Source organism: Lycorma delicatula, chromosome 2 (assembly GCF_047948215.1).
Source record: "Lycorma delicatula isolate Av1 chromosome 2, ASM4794821v1, whole genome shotgun sequence".
NCBI classification, from domain to species: Eukaryota; Metazoa; Arthropoda; class Insecta; order Hemiptera; family Fulgoridae; genus Lycorma; species Lycorma delicatula.
In genome coordinates this window covers 5,408,865-5,426,439 of record NC_134456.1, presented here as the reverse complement: position 1 = coordinate 5,426,439, position 17,575 = coordinate 5,408,865, and the positions used below count along the sequence as shown (strand labels likewise).

General features: G+C 34.7%; 1 protein-coding gene across 2 annotated transcripts in view; it reads left to right on the top strand.

Moving 5' to 3' along the window:
* The window catches only part of LOC142320440 (Golgi matrix protein 130 kD), a 112,744-nt gene that overhangs the window by 31,442 nt on the left and 63,727 nt on the right, over window positions 1-17,575 (top strand). For both annotated transcript variants that reach the window (XM_075358215.1, XM_075358214.1), the window contains exons 8-9: window positions 7,066-7,293; window positions 11,433-11,570. In XM_075358215.1, the coding sequence (XP_075214330.1) occupies window positions 7,066-7,293; window positions 11,433-11,570 (366 nt within the window). The remainder of the gene's footprint in view (window positions 1-7,065; window positions 7,294-11,432; window positions 11,571-17,575) is intronic.

Sequence of the window (17,575 nt, the reverse complement as noted above, 5' to 3'; positions counted from 1 at the left end):
ATCAATAGTTACTCGTCTGTCTAAGAAAACCATGTCAGGTGCTTGCCCAATGTTTTCCTCATTTATGGCGGTAAACAGTCGTCCGGCTCCTTCGTCGTGCGTAACACTTATGCGACCATTTTTGAATTTTTCAATCCATTCATAAACACTTCGTTGCGGCAACACACTGTTCTCGTACTGTACTGAAAGTCTTTGATGAATTTCGGCCCCTGATACACCTTCCGACCACAAAAAATGGATCACTGCAGAAAATAAATAAATGTGGATAAATAAATAATTGCAGATAATGATTGACTTACTCTCGTATATCCGAGTCTCAGCTTGATTTTCAGTCCCATCAGAAAAGGGGCATCATATATATATATATTTAGTAAACTAACTTTTTTAGCCTTATGATATAAAGTTGCACCGAATCAGGTTTAAGTAAGTAATTACTCCAATAAGTCCAGTTTAAGTGAAGCATTACTGCAATAAATAAATTTTTAAACCTCCCAATTACATTTGGGGTGAATGGGACCCATATTTAAATTATCAACTCTTTTAAATTTTGAAGATTGCAGATCTATCCATATGTATTATTATTAATATAGATAACATGGGAATTTTCTGATAAAAATTAAGGTTACATGTGGCCCAACTTAAGAATTTAAAAAAAATGTTATAATTTATGAACTTTATGTGCAATTTTAACTTTAAATTTTGGCCATTATTAAAAATTTACAGCGCTAGCATTAACTCATCCATTCCTGATAGTATGATTATGACACCAATTTATTTAAAAAATGCAATTGTGTTTATTAATAACAAAATTTGATTCAGTTCAAATAAATAAACTTACTTGAAAAATTTTTTTTCAAAATTACAATAAAAATTATATATATGTATATATAAAAAGTAAAAATCATACAGAAGAAAACCTACTGAAATATAAAAATGAAACCCCAAAAAAGAACAAACTTATTGTTTTTTTATATTAAAAGTAAACAACACTTAAATAGCTTAATTGTGAATACATTAAATTAGGTAGTTCTAAAATTAATCACCATCTGGAAAAAGTAGATCATAAATTGATGAATCACTAAAGGAAAGGAAATAGAATAGAATGTAAGGTCCACACCTATTTCTACTTAGTACATCTATTTCTATTTTGCAGTATTCTACATGAAACATAGGCATAACCACAATGGAGTGCTTGCCCCCCTGGCTCATTTAGTCAGATGAAAAATTATAGGTCAGTGTCAATAAGTTATAATAGTATTGTGCAGCAAGAAAACATGTTTGAATTGTAGTGAGAGCTCTCTCTGGTGAACGAGTGGGAAACTGATGGTTCAAGATCTGGATGGTCTGTGGTAAAACTCAAAGAGTTTAGAATGTTAGAGGTTGGATTTAGTGGGAAAGTGACCTTCTGTTCCCTATGTAAGCGCTGCAATCAGTGCGATTAAGTTAACACATTTGAGCTAGTACAGACCACAATCCCATAACAATAGCAATCTAAAATGGATATTAGAAACTTTTTTAGCACGAAAGTATATATTTATATTGTTTTCATTTGAGTCGATGAGTTGTAAAACCATCTAATTAAAGGGATTATTATTAAATGAATTATGCTTGTTGGCTGGCATATTCCAAGAAATTAAAGGGTGCATTGTGCATTTACTGTGTTTCTACCAACTGATGTGCATGGTGTTTTGGGTTCTTTCATAGTGAGGCCCATTACTCGCTATAAAGACATGCACAAATTTTCAAAATCTCACACATCATCCCAGTGGTACCAATCAGCAGCCACAGCAGTAAAATGTTTTGTTGAGAATATAACCATTGATGTACAGCTGATTTCTGTCCACCAACAAGAAAATTGTTGCATCAATTATTTTGACTATGATGTTTTGTAGTACATATGACCTACCTTTGAGAGGCAAAGAAAATCATGAAGGTGTTTTCAAAGACTTGATCAAACTCAAAATTAACACTGGTCACCACATTTTAAAAGAGCATGTAAAAAAGGTGCAAATGCCACTTGCCATCACAGATTCAAATGAAATAATCAGCATATGTGGTGATGTCATTAGAGACATCATTATTGATGTAAAGAAAGCATGTGCTTATAGTATTGTGGCAGATGAGAGCAGTGATATATCAGGTAAAGAGCAACTGTTCCATTGGGGTTAGATTTTTTGATAAAGAAAAGATGATAGCTTATGAGGAATTTCTAGTTTTTGTAGAGTTGACTGATGTGATGTAAAATCTGTAGCATCTGCAACTAAGAGATTTGTAGAAACGGTAAGCCTTGATCCAGAAAAGTGCATTGGACAAGGATATGATGGGTATTCCAGTATGGCAGGAAGGATGGTGGTGTCCAGAAAATTATTCAAAAACTAGAGAGCATTTGCTTTCACTGTGCTAGTCACAAACTGAAGTAGCAGTGATTGAAATATGGTCTCCACAATAAAAGAAATAATAAGATTCTTCTGAGAATTAGCCCTTTGTTGAAAATGTATACTGACTATACTAATACTCTGTGAAACCTGTTGATCTCAAAAATATAAAAAGTATCACCACATTCAAGAAACATTATGTGCAGATTGTTATGGCACTTGAAAAACTATCAACAGATTGAAACAATGCAATGAGAAAAACTGCTTTTCAAGTGCATTGTGCTACTACAAAATCAGAATTCATTGTTAGTTTTTGTCTCATAGCAAAATACTCGACAGTCTTGCAACTGGTAGTAGATGCTTTTCAGCGAACAAGTGTGAACTTACTTCAATATGCAAATCACATAAAAAATCTCAGACATCATGAGAACACCATGGAAATGTGGTTATTGGAAGTGAAAGTGTTATAGCAGAGGCTTAAACAATCACCAAGCATCTAGAACAGATTTCAATATGCTGCATTAGTGAGTTTTGGAGATCACTAATTTTCCTGTACATAGACTCATTAATAATGTCCCTCAAACAGTTTTTATCTGAGAACTTGCCCGCATTCTCATTGCTTACATTGCACCCTCGCTTAATGCTTGATATGACTGACGATTTTTTAAAAATACTACAAGTTTTTGTAGTTAACTATGATTTGAATGATTTCCTAGGTAAAGCTGAACTTTGGTATAACCAATGGAAAGAAAAAAATGTGCCAAATTCCAAACTGAAGGAGGTAGAACTAGCTGGACTAGTTAAAGAAGCCCAATTGTTCTACCATCCATAAAATGGATACTACTTATCTCACTTACATAGCTCTGCACAACATGCACTGTGCTTCATGTAAAGCGTCAAATTTAAATAAAACACAGAAACAAAATTTTATAATTTTATAAAAAAGAAATTTTTAATAAACAAATAAAATAAACTTACTATGTTGGGATTTGCAAAACAATGTACTAGGACTATGCTGCTTATGCTTCTCTCTCGAGTTTTACAAAAAAAATGTATAAATCAACACATCAAAAAATATTTCTAACAGTGATGGATAATACACATTACTTATAAAAATAAAGAAAAATGACAATAAACATATTTGACTCAGAAGTCCCATAATTAGTCTACTTAAGTTCGTAGAACCACTATTACATAACTATTTGTATACATCAAAAAAATTTAACAAAATATCTTATTAATACTTATGGTAGTAAGAAATTGGTCAATATAAAATTAATTTTAATTACAATTTTAAACATAATTTGTCATTTTAACATGTTATAATTTCAATATTAATTTTTTTTAATGTTAAAAAAAAAATTGACGGATAAGAAATCTTCCACGAAATCCACAAATGTCTTTATGGAGTGGCCTTTGATATCAAATTCTCATACCTGAATTCTGTACAAATCAGTCTATGGTTCTCCTGATAATTTTTTTTTTTTAAATACTCACAACACTCATTTAACCACGATGAAGTCCTGCATGTAACTGACGGTTTCCGATGGTGTCACAGGTCTAACCCCACCACTATTTCTCCGAATTGTCCAAGTCTGTGTGAATATGTGTACTCACACTAACGTAACACTCTGTGTAGAAAACATTTGCTCATTTTTCACGCATGATGTCATATTTCTTAAAATTCTATTTTAAGAAGGAATTTGATAACTATTGAACATGCTACTATTAATTTAATTTTTACGTTTTAAAAAAAAAAATCATCTGTCAACTTATTAAGAAATCCATAAAACAAATAATTTACAATAAAATAAAATACAAATAAATTTACCAATTTAAATAAGCCAATTCAATTTAATTTAAGTTTAGGTCAGAATTTATAATGGTTACAGCACTATTGAAAGATCCTTCAGCAGCTTATGCAGGGTAAAAACTTGGTTACGGTCAACAGTGACAGAAAATCTACTTGTCAGTCTTTGTATGATGAGTGTATAAAAAGTGGGTTCTGGAAGCTAAAAATAAATTTGACAAAAGTTTTGTCAAGATTTAGCCAGAACTCTTGTAGGCTAGTGCTGAAATAAGATTTAAATGGTTCAAATAACATTACAAGTAATTACTTTTAGCATTTTCAGATGTTCAAATAAAATCATTTTTTAACAAAAAATGTTATCTTACTTTTCTTCCCCCTGGAGAAAATCCTGGCTACGCCTATGATATGAAACAAAATAAATACAGTTGGCAACAATGTACTTATAGTCAAACAGCCAAGAAAAATAACTGCTACCTACTTTTTATGATTTTTCCCCCTTTTAGCAGTTCAGTTGAAAGAATTACTTCTTCATACATAAAATTTTCTTAAAAAAAAATCAGGTTAGTGAAAACTATACAAAATTTAATATTTATCAATTTAAAATAACAGCAAATATTCTGCATGTTGACTTGCATTTCTATATTGTATAATTAAAAAGATAAAATCTTTTTCTTCTTTACTTTGGGTTTGGCAGATCTGCCTGTGGAAACCATCTTTTCCTCGGGCGACCTAGACACCTCCGGCCTCTGGGTTTGTAATCACTGGCTAAGCAGGGCAAACATTCATCTTCTATCCGTTCTACATGACTGCACCAGTTCCTCTTTTATACCTTCATTTTATCTTCCAGACTAAATATACCAAACTCATTTCTTGTATCTTCACTTCTTATTCTGTTATTCAACGTGCACATCTTGACTCTTAGAAACCTCATTTCAGCTGCTGTTACTAGGTCTCTTTGTCTCTTGAAAAGGATCCATGTCTCACTCCCATACAGCCTGTGGTATCACCATCATTTTATAAAACTAAGTTACTATCTCTCCTCGTCTATGTTTCAACAGTGAATAATCCCACAGATATTCCTAAACCTATTACTTATAAAAATAAAAATGAAATTTTTTATTATTTTAAATGAAGTGAAAGTTTATTCATCATGTCAGTATTATTTAGGAAAGATACTTGATATCCTAAGTAGTTAAAGAGGGATACTTATTCCTGGATGCCCCCATTCACCTCAGTTTTTATCCATAAAAAGCCTTTGTCTTCCCAGCAGAAATCTTCAAATTGTATTCTTTGCAGATGTTTTGCAGTCTGAACATTATTCTCTGCAGTATGTCCTCAGATTTTTCAATTGTGGCGGCATCATCTGCATAAGCGTGATTGATATTAAGTCTTATATAAATAAATATTTATTTACATAAGACTGATGTAAAGATTATATCAGAACATGTCAAAAAAAATAACGGCGTTAGACAGGGTTGTTGTATCTTTCCGACACTTTTTAACATTTATATGGACAATGTCATTTGCAGATGGCAGCACTCAGGGATACAACTCTGTCCTTATATAATACTTAAAAAAGATAAATAAATTGAATAGAATAAAAAATAAAAAATTTATTTAATAAATTGAATAAATGTATAAACTGAATAACACTTATAATTGGTTGTTAAAGCTAAAGAACTGAAATTTACGGGGTAAATTAAAAGAATTGGAATGGGCTACCTTGTGTAAAACTTTGAGTAGGATTGGTGCAGTAATTCTTTAATGATAAATGATATAAGTCAACTGTATGTTATTTTAGGTAAAACTATACTTTAAAATTATTAGTAAAAAGTAAAACGTCCAACCTTAACAAACACAGAATAAAGTGTGTAAATTTTGATGTGTTTGAAATTACATGGATGGTTTCTTTCATTTATAAATTCTCAAATTCAGATGCTTTTAGTTTCTGCACTTCTTTTATGCTTAAAAAGTGCATAAGAATTTTTTATGCTTAAGAATTTTAAACATTCTGTATCTTTATCACCTGATATTATTGCTAAAATGTGTGCTCAGCCTGTAAATCGTAAAAAATAAATTTGATATAATAGGGGAAACCCCTCTATTTCCTGCTCAAAATGGAAAAGAAAAATTTCAAGGAAAGTAGTTTTGAGCATTATTTTTGCCAATTTCTTTTTTGTTAAAATGTATCATGAGCATTATTAAAAAAAATGTCTAACCAAAAAGGAGATAGGTCTATTTTAAGCGCATCATGAGCGAGTAAATGCCCAAATACTGTTCTGTTTTTGAGGTTGGTAAACATAACATATTTGTAGGGTTATTTAAATCTGTTTAAAATTTATGAATTATAATGCACAGTTAAATACATAAATTATTGAACTTATTAATTTACTAAGGACGATTATAAAATTAAAAAAAAAAAAATAGTATTTCGTATAAAAAACATGGAAGTGTCAGATGTAACATAGGAGAACTTAAAAAATTAATTTTTGATTGTAAAAGATTGGGAGAAATTATTTTAAGGCAATTAAAAATTGTACAGACAAAATAAAATGTTTAATAAAAATTTGGAAATATTGTATGCATTTATTTATATTTTAAATTAAAAAAAAAAACTAATTCAAATTTTTGATAATTGTATTTTAATCAAGATGCTCTGCTACCTTTAAAATAATAGCACTCAGGACTTGCCTAGATAGCATGTTGAAATGCAACCCTTAACACTTGTAATATCTTAGGGAGATGCATCCTGGAAAAAAAAAAAAAAAAAAAATTAATGTATGTGAAAAAGTGTTACTTTTTTTGTACTTTTCTAACTGAAGTAATTTAATTTATTAGTATTTTAATAAATGTAATTTATAACATTATGATTATTTACAGTATGAGAATGTTTGTAATCAGCGTGATAATTTGTCTGCACGTGAAGCGAGTTTAGTTGAACATGTTGCAACATTAGAGAAACAGTTACAACAGTCATTGCCACGCAAACCATCTCCTCCACCACCTGTTGCTCCTTCTCAACCATTGAACATTGAATTACAAGTTCAACAACAGCTGGAGAATTTATCGATGGAAAAAAAACAACTTGAAGAACAACTAGCAACAAAAGTAAATTTTATTTTGTTTTTTCTCTTCTAAACTATATTATTTATTGATTATTTGAAACTAATTACTTGTAAATAATTGATCTACCTACATAAACTATTTCCCCATTTTTACTAGTATTACGTGAATAATTCAGTTTCGTTGTTTTGAATTATACCATGTGTAATAGTTTCAAAAGTTTTGAACCACTTTTTATAATTAAAATACTAATAATATAACACCACTAACCAAGAAAACAATGTTTGTAAGCTTGTATTACATAACTTATTTAATGTAGAAGTGTGTTGTTCTAAGGTACTTTTATCAACAGTCTTAACTTAAAGCATGTGTAAAACTATTGTACTTTTTTCAACAAATTGTAGTGTCAGATAACTGAAATCAGTTCCCGGTCATTTTTATAAAAGCTATGAATTTAGTATTCAGATACTCTTATCAAACTTGGATTTTTTTAACCCTTTAAATTGTGATTTTGAATAACTTCATTTTAGGAATTTTAGAGAGAAAATTAATTTAATTATTCATTTGTCATTTTCAGTTTTTTATAGGTGTTTCTGATGTCATCATAAGACTCATTGATGTTTTGTAAACAGATCAGTGACATGATTGTAAGACTTATTGATGTTTTGTTGTATAGATCAATTATTTCACAATCAGGAGGATCATCATCCTAGATTATCACTGAAATTGTCATTATGCAAAATCTGAAATATAATTTCTTTATTTAGAAACAAGTTATAGGAAGTATTAGCTATTATTTTAGGCCTACTTTAATAATTAAATTAATAAATTTGTATATTATAATACACAAGGGTAAATCAATTATTATCTGCAATGTAACTACATTGCAGATGTTATAAATTTTATTGCAATACAAATAGGAAACTTAAATGTACATCATATTTCAACATAGTCCCCTTGCATTTCAACGCACTTGGTCCATCGTTGCACAAGCTTCCCGATGCCCTCATAAAAGAATGTTTTCGGTTGAGCTGTGAGCCAGGAATGCACTGCTTCTTTCACTGTTTCGTCTGTGGTAAATCAACAGCCCCTTAATGCCTCTTTGAGTGGACCAAACAAGTGGTAGTCAGAAGGGGCAAGATCAGGACTATACGGAGGATGAGCCAGTACTTCAAAGTTGAGTTTCTGGAGCGTTTCAGCAGTGTGGGCAGCAGTATGTGGATGGGCATTGTCGTGCAACAAAACAACACCTTTCAACAGCAGTCCTCGGTGTTTGTTTCGAATTGCAGGCTTCAGCTTGGCAGTAAGCATATCACTGTAACGCGCACTGTGTATTGTCGTGCTCCTTTCCTCATAATGTTCCAGTACTGGGCCTTGTGAGTCCCAAAGAACCGTAAGCATCAGTTTTCCTGTGGGCAGTTGGGTCTTGAACTTTTTTTGAAACCCAAGTCTGTTGTGGTTGATTTTGTAGGCAGAACTGTGACTAATTTGCAGACGATGTGCTACTTCATCTGTCTGAGAAAACCATGTCACGTGCTTGCTCAATGTTTTCCTCATTTATGGCGGTAAACAGTCGTCCGGCTCCTTCGTCGTGCGTAACACTTGTGCGACCATTTTTGAATTTTTCAATCCATTCATAAACACTCCGTTGTTGCAACACATGTTCCCGTACTGTACTGAAAGTCTTCGATGAATTTCGGCCCCTGATACACCTTCCGACCACAAAAAATGGATCACTGAACATTGCTCTTCTTTGGTGCAACAGAAAGCGGAGCAGCCATGGTTAACGGCAGGGCAGCGATAATGGAACTAACCTAGCAGCATCAAACCTGCACAGACATAACAACAATTAAAACACGCATGTGTCATCTACGCAACATGACAGTACTACCAACATAAACAAGAATATAACTAAATTGCGGATAATAATTGACTTAACCTTGTATTAACAAAATACTAAAAAAAATAAATAAAAAAGTGATAAAATCTTAAATAACAAATATTCAATATTCACAGCCCAACACTGTGTATGCAAAACCAATAAACATTTGCTCATGACCATGAATAGACAAATAAAAGGTATGAAACGCTTTAGTGACAATGGAAAGGAGTTCATGAAGTAATCAGATATTGTTCAAGTGCATACAAATCACATCATGAGTATGAGTATACATTTACAGTGATGCAGAATGAGAATTGGGATCGCATGTAGCTGTGCATAGCAGTGACAGACATTTATCTACAAACATGTAGATGGTGTACCTGCACAACAGTTATGGGTTAAATTTGTTAGGGTTGTCCAGAAAGTAAAAACCTGACAGGGATTTTATAATAAATTCTTTAGTTTATAACAAATTTATTGTATTTATTTTAACAATACTGTTTGCATCATAAGCTACCTTTTTCTGCATATTTTTTCTGCTATTTTTCTGCATCATCACCTCCTAAGTTCAAGCATTTGTTAGATCATGGCACTAGTTTTTGTATGCCAACATAAAAGAACTCTGTCCCCAGTCTATTAAGTCACTCAAGAACAGCTGTCTTGACGTCATCACTTTCATAGCAGTTCCTGCATATAAACTTGTTGAATTTTGTAAACAGGTGTAAATCGCTTGGTGCAAGATCTGGACTGTACAATGAATGATCAAAAACATCGCATTCAAGACCTTTGAGAAATTCACAAGTTTTTCGTGGCATGTAGATGTACATTTTCATGAAGCAAACACACTGTATGAGTCAAAGGACCAAGCTGGCGATTTTGAATTGCATGGCAAAGTTTCATCAAAATTTCCAAATAAGAGTCAGCATTAATTGTCTCTATGAAGCATAATCTCACACAGTAAGACTCCCAAAAAAACAGTGGAAATCCCAAAAAATTTTGGCCATCACTTTGCATTTTGAAAGTGTTTGTTTGAATTTTTTTGACTTTGAAGGTGATTGAGAATGATGCCACTGAAGTGATTGATGTTTACTCTTCGGTATATAGTGCGAAACCCAAATTTCATTGCCAGTCATTATGTCAGCATTCATCACTATCTCTGTAGTACTTCTCCAGGAATGACAGAGCAGCAGACATGTGATTTTTGTGATTGTCTGACAACATTCTTGGAATCCATCAGGCACAAATTTTATGATAATTTAGGTTAATAGTCACAATTTCATATAATAGAGACCATGAACATACAGAAAATTTATCACTAAATTTGTCTAATTAAAAACACCGTTTCTCTTTAACATGTCTTTCAATCTGCTCTTTCAGAGCTGTTCATTAATGAGAATAGGGCATCTTGAGGGTTACTCGTCATGAACAAATGTTCTCCTTGCTGTTAATAACCGACACCATTTTTTTATATTTCCTTCATTCATTACACTTCACTATAAGCGGTAGTAATTTGATGATGAATTTCCACAGGACGAACATATTGTGCATTCAAAAAATGTATGACCAATTGTGCATCTCAGTCGGCAGGATTTTCAATTTTTTTTAAATTATACACACTAATTCCTTCTGTGTCACATTACAGCTATAAAATTTTATACAGGTCTAGCAGAATATCTGAGACCAGCTGGCCTTGATCTACTGAGTGAACATGCGTGCTTGCGATGTACAAGCAATTCTTACTATCTGGACAACCATAGTAACTTAATTTTTTTGACTGATGTAGTTTTAAAATTTTTCCTAATATTATAAAACAACTGATTAGAAGGTATCTGTGAAACTGTTTTTTAATATAAAATAAAAATATATCATTAAGGTAAGAATGTCGTCCTTAAATTGTACTGTTTAAGATAAGGTGAATTAATTGATTGGGTTATTCATAATTATGTAATAATTTGAATTTTAAAAAAACTAATTTTTTTATGATAAATTTCAACTAAAAAACACTATAACATTCAAAGATATGAAAATGCTTTAATTGCAAAAGTAGAGAAAATATTTAAAAAAAAAATATGTATAATTGCATACAGATCACATCTTGAGTTCACATTTAGAACAAACCAAAATAGAAATTGGAATCGTGTGTAGCGAGAAGTCATAAATTCTCTTCAAATTTGATCAAATGTTTTTTATTATTTCTATTTCAAAATATTTATTACTTTTTTGAATATTCTAAAATAAAAACATACATTATTTTTTGTGTTAAATCTTGTTTAGTAATTGTATGGGTATGTTTGTATTTTAGTTATCAGAAACTGAACAGTTGAAATTAACTCTTGAGGAGTGTAGTTCACGAGTAATGCATCTGGAAAGAACTATTGAACGATTAGAAGCTGATCATCCAGATGCGGGTCTTCTTCAAGCTGCTATTGAGAGTGATAAGGTAGTTTTTTATTTTTTTATTATTTTATTATCATTAATTGTAAAAAAGATTTTATTATTATTTGAACTTTATTTCAAGTTTAATGACATAAATAATTGTAACTTTTGTAATTTTTCAATAAACTTCAGTTTGTTACTCATATCATTATTCCAATCTGTATACTTTTCTTGGAATTTTAAAATTCTGACAGTAAATATGAATATGAATAGAGCAAAAAAATATGAAGTTTTTTTTGTTTTTTTATATCTTGTTGGGAAGTTGGTCAAAATAGTGATCAAGTTACATGTTAGTTTCAGTATGCTGCCACTGGGATCTTATAAATTAGAAAAGCAGTGAAGAATTTATTCTCTACTTTTGACCACATTAAAAATATTCTGTTATTATATTAGAAATCTCTGTGGCATGATTTTTACTCTAAACATCCTTTGTTCACCGAAATCTACAATGCAATCACTGGGTTGAACCATCGCAACACACAAGTGAGTTTCTGCTGGATCCCTAGCCACATAGGAGTTACGGGCAATGAACCTGCAAAGTCCACTGCTAAAGATGCAGGTAGTCAACTTTCTTTCACTAATCGTGTTGCTACATGCAATTTTATCAATTGTATAAAACACGCTCTTCAAGCAACATGGCAAGGTGACTGGACTGTCACAGTGGATAATAAACTCTGATACATTAAAAACACTGTGTTACGATGGGATTTGTCTTTCAGAAAACAATGCTTAGAGGAAGCAGTGCTTTGTCGATTGCGGTTAGGCCATACCAGAGTTACTCACGGACATCTAATGTCAAAAGTAAATGCACCAATATGCGTATGATGCAACTGCCACTTGACTGTAGCTACATCCTTGCAGATTGCATATTTTATGCGGTGTTGCGTCGTAAATTTAAGTTGCCCAGGAACATTCGTCAAATCCTGCGCAATGATAAAGACGTTTTGGACCGGCTGTTTTTATTTCTCGGATGTGTTATTATTTTACATACCTTTTAATAGTGTTAAAATTATGATTTTCATGTTAAATTTTTATTTTTTTTGTTATCTGAAAAGAAGCCTTTTACACTCCTCTTGGAGTGTAAAACAGAGAGTTATTTTATTTATATTTTATATTATTATTCCAGTTATGTAGTTTTTTTACTTCTGTGATATTAGTTATAATTATTTTTTTAATATGTTAGCTGTGATAGTAGTTGCATGTTTTTGTGTTCAATACTTTGTTTTTTGATTTTAATATTTTAGTTTAAATTTTACTTTTTTTTTTTAATTTCTAGTCTGTTAGTTCTTTGTTTTAATATTTTAGTTTTAAGTTTTAATTTTGTTTTTTAACTTTTAGTTCCACAGGCTGTTACCTGTGGAGTGTTATTCCACCTGGATGTTGTGTTCAGTCTCTTCCCTTTAGTGTCTAACATTATTTTTCACTTGAAGGATACCTAAAAAAATAAAATTAATAGTTTATTTTTTTATGTAAAAAAAAACAAACGTAAATAATATCAACCAATAGCAACACTCGCTAATGGGCCAACGAAAGCAATCGACCAATAGCAAGTCACCTAGTATAAAGATGGTTGGTGATGGCAATACCGACTAAAATAAACACAAAGTATAATAAAAGTAATGAATGTCAGAAACTGAATAATTTAACTAACTCCAAAAGTAATAAAGAAACTTGTCTACCCCCTTGAAAATTGTATAAATAAATAAAACCTCCAATAAGCTAGCCTAGATAGCCAGTTAGGCTACCTATGCAACTAAATATATTAAACTGTAATTATCACTGATCAAAAGAAACTGTAAATAGCTAATAAATAACACAATTTTTGAATGAGTTGTAGCCTATTTAGACACAACCTCTCTCACTCATGTTTTGTGGAACTCCTCAATGCCAGATCTGACCCTGTAGGGAAGACACCCTCCACGTGGCAGTGACTGTGTACTCACCACCCACACCGTACCTAGTCTTTAAGAGGTTTACTGGAGTTCATCTTGCCGAGGTTCTCTGAACCTTGGCAAAAGGTATCTCGCAGCCTTTTTCATGCCTCAGTCAGGATGCCACCGGTGCTAATGCCACTCGTGACATTCCCATTGGTGTACTACTATCTAAACAAATAAAATCAAAACTGTAAGAATCTGTAAGACTAAATAAATAAAAACAATAACTGAAGTACTGAATAACTAAAACAAGACTGATCAAAACAAGGATCTTCATTCAAGACTACCTACCTGTTGGTAAAACGTGAGTCCAACACGCAATATATGAAACGTAAAAAACAAAAGAAAAATGATCTAACCATAAACCAATAAAGGTGCAACGAAAAAGGAAAAACCCAACCGAATCCTATATTCCCTCAGCAATCCTATCACGCACCACACGTAAGGAAGCTCTCCACGATCGCCTTTTCGTCCCGGTGCCTCCAATTCTCTCGAAGATCAAATGCCGACCCGATAATATCAAACCGGCAAATAGCCTCCGTGCGTAGAATATCGTATTTCGCGCATTCGTACAATACATTGTAAGCAGTATCCAACTATCTACATTGTGGACATATACTGAGTCCACCAGGCCGAATCTCCAGTCTATCCCGGAAAGCACCTTGCCCGGAAAGAAATTGTGTCAAATATTTGTTCGAATGGACGCAAGAGGCGCCTTGTAAATCCGCAACATTCGGGAAAAGATTGTGCGTGTAATGCCCGTCTTTGGACTCATCCCATCTGGCCTGCCAGAAGGCACCGCCATGTTGCTCTATCTACCGAACTTTCTCGGAAGTTAGCTTTCCTAACTCTTAGCGACGTACCTCTGTTGCCTTCTTTCAGACGCAATCTATCTATCGGATTCACGCTTCCGATCACCAAGATTGCCTCTCGTGAAATAGTGCGATAACCTCCAGATACCGCTAACAATATTAGGTGCGGAGCCCTTAATAATATGTCCCGATAGCCTTCCCGCGCAAACAGGCTCTGCATATAACATGTAACACTCACAGATGCCATTATATAAGATACTCGTGGTCTTAAAATGTAGACACCAATCAGGATTGACCACACGTCGTATTCCAAACAAGGCATTATAAGCGTTCTCCGCGACGTATAAAAAAATGCTTCTTTAACTGTAATTTTTCATAACAAATACACCGAGGTACTTTTGAATCTGAACATATCTAATTCATTGCCTAACATCGAAACCCGTATTCGAGGCCTCACAGCCAAACGGCCTTTCAGAATCATTGCCGTTGTCTTCTACGGGTTAAACGTTATCTTGTGCTGACGACCCACAGCTCGAGTATCCTGCAAGCCTGCGTGGCTCGCAGCTCAACTCCCTCAGCGAACTTCCTTCGATTGGTGCTACGGGAACATCCTGATCCCGGAGGGGAAGATCTCGCCATGTGACGATTCCGGTCGCCATGCCACCTCCTCCGTACTTAGCCCTTATGGGCTTTAACTGAGGTCATATTCAGACACACAAACCAATTGACATCTATTAGTTATTAGCGTGGCCTCTGCCCGGATGCCACGGATGCAAATGCCGCGATAACATTTCCATCGGTGTCTTAAACGGATAAATCACCTTACACACAAAACAAACGATAACATTCTGATCCCGTAGTTAAAGACACCCACCATGTGGCGTTTCCGGTCGCCACGCCATCCTCTCCGTACCTAGCCCTGATGGGCTAGGGTCATCTTCAGAAACCTCGGCGGTTGACATATTACAGTCTAGCCTCGGCCAGGGTGCCATCGATGTACTACTAACAAAACATATCTCATATACAGTCTTAAACAAGACTGAATTCCTTAACGTTGAATGAAGGAATTGAAATTACCTACCGGAGCAGGTGAAAGTGAGCACAACTCAAACCAACCAAGTGAAAAAACATAAAAGTGAAACGTTAAAACCACATTATAACAACTAATATAAAAACAGACAGATACAAAGTAACTAAGAAATGTGGAAACAATAGAACAAGCGAAGCCCAGTCAGGACTCTACACACCCTCCACTATCCTTTCTTTTGCAAGGTAAATCATAAATTCCTCAATTATTGACCATTCGGCCTGGTTACTGAAATTCTGCTTTATATGTAGTGCCGACCCGAGAATGTCGAAACGACAAATCACCTCGGTACGCTTCTCATCGTATTTTGTGCACTCATACAAAACATTAAAAACGCCATCCAGAACCCCGCATTGTCAGCATAAGCCCGCATCCACCAGGCCGAATCGCGCCAACTTGCCCCTAAAAGCACCGTGTTCTGAAAGAAACTGTGTAACATATTTATTTGGGGAAATCCGGGAGGCACGCTACAAGTATTTAATATCCTTGAAAAGATCATACGTATACTACCCATCTTCCGTCTCATCCCATCTTGCTTGCCATAAATCATATCATGCTTCACAATCTCTGATCTTTTCAGAAGTCAACTCATCCAAAATCCTAGCAACGTAATGTTCCTGCCTTTCTATCGCAAGAATATCGATTAGTTTCATACCCGCAATTACCAAGATTGGCTCTCGTGAAATCGTTCGGTAACGACCCTTTACAGTGAATAACATAAGTCGTTGGGCCCTCAGTAAAATAAGCTGATAACTTTTACTTTGGACTGCCCGCCCAAACTGGCGCGGCATATAGCATAGCCTCACACACGCCTTTGTACAAGATGCTCATGGTCCTAAAATTAAGATCCCAATTAGGATTGACCACACGTCGAATTCCGAAGAAGACTTTACAGATCTTCACCTCGACGTATTGTAATTTCTGAGTCTGAACATAATTAATACGTTGGCCTGCCAACGAAACGCGGGCCTTTTTTAATTTATTTTTTATCCTTTTTTAAACACCCCCAACATCCCCGGCCTCTGCCGTTAGGCTATTCGCAGGAATGTCAGGGTGTCGTGGTAGTCGAATGCCCCCCTGTCTTGCCGTTTCTTTGACTTCCCATCGGGGGTCCTCTCAGTTTCATCAAGATCCAGTAGACCTCCCTTCTGGATGACCACTACATCCCTCCACTGATAGGCTCTCCTTCCCGTCCCTATGCTAGGTTGCCGGCAGCGCCTTGCGCGTAGCCGGCAAACCGCCGCGTTCCCCCTCTCACACCTGAGGGTCCCGAATGCATCATCAGAGCACCCCGACTAACCCGCATTCTTGCATATGCGGGTTAGTGCCAACGAAACGCGGGCCTTTTTTTTTTTTATTGACTCTGCACCCCTGGGCCGGTCCGACTGGTTAGTATTACGCCACCCAGGGGAGTGCCTGTTATACTCTAATAAGCCTCCCCACCTACCGGCTGTATGTCCGGCAAGACAGGTCGGCCCACCGGTCAGGTCTTTTGAGTCTCATTTGTCCTTCTGTATCGCTACGCCATACCTTGGAAAGTCGTGACGCATCGATGGGTCTTTTACACTTGTATAGACCTATTCTCCCTCGGAGTCCCCAGTGGATCCTTGGAACTGACACACCTAAGCATGCCAGCCCTCACCACTGGGGCTATCCACCCTACCCTAATCTATTCACTCAGAAGCCCAGTTTCCTCTTGTCTTTGTTTTTTACTGTTAAGATATTCCTGATAGTTCCTTCAATTCTTTTCCAATTGTCCTCACTGTGTAGCATGTTACTTGTAATCTCCTCAGGTCTCATCGTTGATAAATGCGTAGAATCGTTGATGATGCGTAGAAGAGGGTCTCTTCCACTAGAGGGTACATCATCACAAAGTACCAGATCTCAGAAGATGGCAGGTACCAAAAAGACTGAGGCAAAAGGTAAGAAGACTGAGGCAGGGGTCCTCTGAAGAAGAAGGAAGACGTCTCACCAGACACTCTGGGGAGTCTTATTTACCAGCTTGGTATAGCTATGCTCTCCTTAAAACAACATATGGGGCCAGGTTTGGCCAAGTATATAGGAACTCATGAACAAGAGTTGAAAAAGATCTATGACTAAAAAGACTAAATGCTCTTACTGAGCTGTCATCCCCTCTTGAAAAAATCACACAGGCCACACAGACAGACATAGTGGT